General features: G+C 43.3%; 1 protein-coding gene across 1 annotated transcript; it reads right to left on the reverse strand.

Moving 5' to 3' along the window:
• Window positions 1–152: 152 nt before the first annotated feature.
• Window positions 153–5,854, reverse strand: LOC115024458 (ras-related C3 botulinum toxin substrate 1-like). The gene is made up of 6 exons (XM_029456016.1): window positions 5,514–5,854; window positions 4,500–4,571; window positions 3,991–4,108; window positions 3,443–3,505; window positions 3,121–3,280; window positions 153–1,551 (listed from the first exon to the last, which is right to left on the reverse strand). Exons 1-6 carry the CDS (start codon window positions 5,546–5,548, stop codon window positions 1,421–1,423), a joined length of 579 nt encoding a protein of 192 aa, XP_029311876.1. The 5' UTR covers window positions 5,549–5,854; the 3' UTR covers window positions 153–1,420.
• Between the last annotated feature and the right edge of the window lie 452 nt (window positions 5,855–6,306).

A 6,306-nucleotide genomic window follows, 5' to 3' on the forward strand; every position in this document is an offset into this window, starting at 1 on the left:
CGCTTCACTGCCGATGAATCCTGATCTACGGTCGTAGTTCCTCAACACTGGTTGAGAATAGATGGACTAAACAAAGTCCTCACTTGCAGTCTTACTTATATTATTTCCACAAACTGTTGTGTGTTTGGACAGAACATAAAAATAACTCAACAAACTATTTCCAATGAATTTATTTGCTTTAAAAAAAAAAAAAAAATCTTCATATTACTATGTGAAAATGAAACCACATGTAGCAAGAAAATAAATCCAAGTGTCCGCTGCGCACCGATAACACTGAGTCCAGACTTACTGCGGTTCCCCAGAAGCACCCAGTGCAACTTGATCATTGCTCATTTCAAAATAAAATGCATTTGCCGAGTAGCTACTGCTCATATTGTACAACGATCAGTTACAACCTTGAGTGCACCGGCTCGCAGACTTCATCAAACACAGTCATAGATGATAAAATAACAACTTAAAATAACATAATTACAGAAGAGATTGAGAATTAAACAGCACAACAACACTGGCTGCACCTTCACAGGCCCGATAGTCAGTCATAAAATACTGTGTGTGTGTGTGTGTGTAAGTGTGTGTAAGTGTGTGTTCACGTAGCAAGAAGATAGCAATGGATTCTCATCTAGAAAGCTTTTTGGAACAAAACCTGATTTTACCTGTTAAATATCTCAAGAGACGCTTTTAAATGCTGAGAGTAATTAGTACTTATTTTAGCAGCTGCTACAACAATTGTTATAATCATTTAAGGGTTAAACTCTCGTCCCACATGATGGTACCTTGTACAGGTTCAAATCTAATTTAAAAAGGAAAAGACATCTCCGTGTCCGGGGAGCGACTACAGAGTGATGACTGTTTACTGAGTTTTGGCAACAGCTCAGTGTAGTCCGATGACACGTGTAAACAAAACGCTCCGTCAACCGAAACCGACGATGGGAGAAACAAAAAGAGGAGAAATTAAGATACTAAAATAATAAAATGTCATCAAGGCAGCAGGAATCTTAGTGTGTAGGGGGACGAGTGCAACACGGGACCTCCTTCTCTCATCGTTAACGCCACAGTAATATCATGATAAACTCACATTCAAGTAGTGTTTCTTCACAATGACATGAAATGTTTTCTGTAAAAATCCTCCATCTTTCTCCTTAAATCAACCCCCAGATCCTAAATCAAACCCCCCCCACCCTCACATTCCCCAAGGCCTTAGCAAAGTCACTTCATTCCGGTCCATTTGAAAGGACTAAACAGATTGAAGCAAACAGAAACCTGAAGCTGCTTCAATCTGTGACGTTCTTTCAGATGGTGAACTGATCTACCAGAGCTCCTACGCGAGCAAGGACACAGGGGGTGAATAGATATTTGGGGAACCCAGCCATCGTCTTCTTCCCTCTAAGTAGACGAAGTTCTGACTCCCTGTGTTTCTCCATTACAATATTCTGCACTTCCTCTTCCTCCTCTTGATGGGCGGGGGGCACAGGACCGCCCTGATGGCCTCGTCGAACACCGTCTTAAGGCCGCGCTGCGTCAGAGCGGAGCACTCCAGATACTTCACTGAACCTGGAGGAAAGTGGGAAAAGCAGAGCAGCAAGTGAGCAAACCAACTTGTTTCTGTTCGCATGGTGCGATCGTACAGATCAAGATATATATTATAACGCTGGAGTATGTGGCCGATGATTTAACAGAACGATCGTTATGTAAAATACTAAACTAGAGGGGACATACGCTTCTCGAATGAAGTGAAGTAAATGTGCCGTGTTATATACACTATATCGGGGGTGGCCAACCCGCGGCTCTCGAGCTGCATGCGGCTCTTTGCCCAGTTTCATCACATTTTATTTGTGAGTGTGTGTGTGTGTGCTGTCAGTATGAGAGCATGACAGCACGTCTAATTTTGATGTGGACCAAGAGCCAATCACAAAAATGCCTGCGATGGAGTGAACCAATCACCGTCGAGGAGGGGAAGAACCTATCGTAGAGTAAACACTATCTGACCATCTGAGTTCGATCCTAAAATGGCACAGCTAAGCGAAAATATGAAGACGAACATAGGACGGAGTGGGACAGACCTAGTGCAAAGTATATTTGCGTTTGTTAACAAACTGAAACTAGACACTTCTTCAAAAAGGGAGCAATTAGCTCATTTTCCCTCTCTGCTAAAAACAAGAGGACAAGCTGAAATGCAACATTGGTTGAAACTGCACGAAGACTTTGCGACCCGGTTCCATGATCTACAGCTGAAAAGGTCACAGATTACGTTCCTCGTCGACCCTTTTAATGCTGACGGACTGTCAAACGGGCTGCACTCAAGCTACTATCAATGTTTGGGTCAACATGCGCCTGTGAGTCGGTGTTATCTACCCTGAAACACGTGCAATCAAAGTATCCATCTGTTCTGACACACACGTGAAAGAACTGCTTCGAGTGACCACAACGGAATACAAGCCAGATTTGAGGAGGATTGTTCGAGGCAAGGAATGTCAGAAGTCCCACTAATTTAAAGAAGCAACACACAGAGTGTGTGTGTGTGTGTGTGTGTGTGTGTGTGTGTGTGTGTGTGTGTGTGAGAGTGCACACAATGTTCATCGTTGATAAGAACTGGCCTCTGAATACTGGGAGGAGAGGTTTAATTCCATTTCTCTCAATATTATGGTGACATTTACAATAAATCTGTCTGAGCAGAGCTATGTGTGTGTGTCTGTGTGAGGGTGTGTGTGTGTCTGTGTGAGGGTGTGTGTGTCTTTGAGTGCGAGTTTGTGTGTGTGTGTCAAGTTTTAGATTTTCATTTGTGTCTGTGTGAGCGAGAGGGGAGGAAGAGAGTGAGGGAGCACAGAGACAGGCCTGTGGAGGCATGTGAGAATTCAAAGTAACACAGGGAGAGTAACTGATATGCAAATGATTACTTTGTGGTGAAGTATTCCTTTAAGCCCTTAAATAAATAAATAAATAAATAAAGAGTCAAATAATTGGAGCATTAAGGATCTGCTTATACACGGCAATAGATTGTCAAGTTTATGCACCAAATTCAATTTGCGTGATGTTGTAGTTATAACGCTCGAACACTAATCCTGAACAAACGTTCAACGTGAAACAACATTATGTATGTATTATATCTGTGCAGCAACTGACTTATTTCTTTAGCCATGGCCAAGCCCTGAGGGTAGATGATGGGGCTGAGCTTCTTCTCCTTGAGTTTTTCGATAGTGTCCTTGTCGTCTCTCAGGTCCAGCTTGGTGCCCACCAGGATGATGGGCGTGTTGGGGCAGTGGTGTCTCACCTCAGGGTACCACTGGGGGAGGAGAGAGGGGGAGAGAGTGAGGAGACTACACAAATCACACAATCTCTACACAAGCAGATCTGAAAATAAAATGTCATGCAAAACACTGAAGCTAATAATAGCATTATCGTGTGATGTGACACCCGGCAGGGATGCAGAGCGGGCTGTTCTCACCTTGGCACGGACGTTTTCAAAGGAGGCTGGACTCACTAGTGAAAAACAAATCAGGAACACATCCTGAGGGGGGAAATGACAAGCATCAAGATAACGTTAAACAGTTAGCACTGTTGCTACTGGGACACACATTGAAATGACACACTGGGAGGCTGATAGCGTACAGTATTGACTTAATAGACCCCAAATGTTGAGACATGAGGTTTTCACAAAACGAGACTCTGTTGGTTAAACGCACACTGACTGCCACTTCCAGCTCCCTGCGAGTCTTCGGCACAGAGGCCAGTTTGTTGCCAGGACAAAGAGTGCAAACAAGAGCTCCCTTTCACTTCCTCCAGACAGTGTATAGGTACTATGGATACAAGGCTCTACTCTGCTGAGTGCAAAGACTCTGTCTTAAGCATTACAGGCCAGTGAATAACTGCAAATCAATGGTGGCAAAGTGAGAACAGTGTTCATGCTAACATTGTCTGGCTGATACTAGTCTGTGCACGGCAGTGGGCTGAGACACGCAGTTGTTACTACAGTGCATGAATGCATGTACATACTGTCTGTGGGTAGGACAGAGGCCTGAGCCTGTCGTAGTCCTCCTGTCCGGCTGTATCCCACAGGCCCAGGTTTACGGGTTTACCATCAACCATCACATTTGCGGAGTAGTTGTCAAAGCTGTAGGACGGGAGGTGGAGATTAGTTTCTAATTAAGTATAAATGTATGTGGCTGGGAGATAATTCAATATGGTAATTAACCGTCTTTCAATTCAATCAGATATCGAGGTACACCATTTAAATCGTTTAAATTGATAAAAACAAGAACTAAAGTTTGGATTGTTTGAGGGAATATCATCTGAAGATTGAGGTTTTGTTTTCACATCACACTTTAGATTACCACTCAGTTCAATCAAACTATTGTCTTAATCAGATTACTTGTGTGCAAACATGTAAACATAGTCTGGAATAATTATTTTTATAATTTCACTTCATTTTGCACTAAAATTCTTAATTAAATGAATAAACACAGTTGTTTAATAGGCGTGTGTGTGAGAGTGTGTGTACTTACACTGTGGGGATGTACTCTCCAGGGAAGGCATTGGTAGTGTAGCTGATGAGCAGGCATGTTTTCCCCACCGCCCTGAGATTAGGAGAGAGAGAAGAAAGGATCCGCAGACAAAAGACAATGAAGACAATTAGAATTGCAGCTTGATTTATTATCTTCTCTTTAGTGAAATTAAGGCGTTAAGAGGTTATATGTAGCATGTTCAACCTGTCTTGCCTGACTGATTAACAGGTCAGCAAGTCTGTTTAAACCTGTTGCCCTGCTTGAGTGCAGTTTCCCCCCCCCCCCCCATGGGATGATACTAAAAGCTATTTATTGCAATACAAACATGTGAAAAATCACTGAGCGGAAAAGTGTTCCCAGATTTAACTACATCTAATGTTTGTAGTTAATGTTTAATTTTAAATGTTTTAATAAAAGAATATCAACATTGTAAACATGTAAATTCTGCACATTTCGTGCATTTTAAGACATTTTATAAAGTCACAATTTGTTTTTGTTTACAGTTTAAAGTAAAAATATATAACATTTGATGGCGTTTAATGATGTGTGTTATAAAGTATGCCTACCCTATAGCCTAAATGATCAATATAGAAATCAGAGGGTGCTACAGTTTCTCATAAAACACTTTTTAAAGAAAGTAGTCCCAAGGCCGGACGTGACTGTAAGGTTCATGCCAAACATGCAAAGTGTGCACAACATTTCAACAGTGAACAATCCTAAAACTTGCATCCGGTAGCTAACTTAGCTGTGGACATGGCAGCCTGCGTCATGTCATACATGACATGCTGTGTCACACCTCACCGGAGCATGCAGATAAATCTGTCTGACCCGACTGCACCGGAGAGCAGGCACAACACCAGCTGTCACTCAACTTCACGTTATCTGGAGCTCGTTAGCCGTTAGACAACTGTTGGTAACTGGGTCAAACTGTTAGCTTCTTAACCGCTCACATGTGGGTTAAATTGGGATGTTTTAAGGGTTAAAGTGAGGCTAAAAAAAGATGGTTTGACTTACCCGTCCCCCACCACCACACACTTAATGGCCTGCATCGGACGCCTCTGTCGCGAGCTACCCAGCCAACGTTACAGCAGCTCGTCTCGGTTAGCTTAGCTTAGCTTAGCTTAGCGGCGGCTACAATAAAACCAGCCGGTGTCCGTTGAGAAGTACAAAGTTACAAAGTGCGGTTCAAAAGGTTGCTTAATGCTGTCGTTACAGAAAGTCTACGCCTTGTCTCTCCTTCTCAGCAACACCCGGTGAAACTCCAAAGTTGTAATCCAGGCAGGCAACACCCAGGAAAAAAACTCTGGAGGCAAGATAGAGGGAAAAAACGCCCATAAGTTGGAGCTCCGAGATCCCTGCGAGTCACTTCCGGTCTGAGCAGGACGGAGAAATGCTGCCACCTGCTGGCGACAACAGGAACAACAGGAACAACGGGAACAACGGAACAACAGGAACAACAACAGCAACAACAGGAACAACAGGAACAACAGCAACAACAGCAACAACAGCAACAACAGGAACAACAGGAACAACGGGAACAACGGGAACAACGGGAACAACAGGAACAACAGCAACAACAGCAACAACAGGAACAACAGGAACAACAGGAACAACGGGAACAACAGGAACAACAGCAACAACAGGAACAACAGGAACAACAGGAACAACAGGAACAACAGGAACAACAGGGACAACGGGAACAACGGGAACAACAGGAACAACAGCAACAACAGGAACAACAGGAACAACAGGAACAACAGGAACAACAGGGACAACGGGAACAACGGGAACAACAGGAACAACAGGA

Source organism: Cottoperca gobio, chromosome 19 (assembly GCF_900634415.1).
Source record: "Cottoperca gobio chromosome 19, fCotGob3.1, whole genome shotgun sequence".
Lineage (NCBI taxonomy): Eukaryota > Metazoa > Chordata > Actinopteri > Perciformes > Bovichtidae > Cottoperca > Cottoperca gobio.

Coding starts and splice junctions, on each gene's coding strand:
- LOC115024458 (XM_029456016.1), bottom strand. CDS start 5,548: ATGCAGGCCATTAAGTGTGTGGTGGTGGGGGACGG. Junction 3,281..3,442: donor TTGAAAACGTCCGTGCCAAG/GTGAGAACAGCC, acceptor CTCCTCCCCCAG/TGGTACCCTGAGGTGAGACA. Junction 1,552..3,120: donor GGCCATGGCTAAAGAAATAA/GTCAGTTGCTGC, acceptor ACTTTCCTCCAG/GTTCAGTGAAGTATCTGGAG.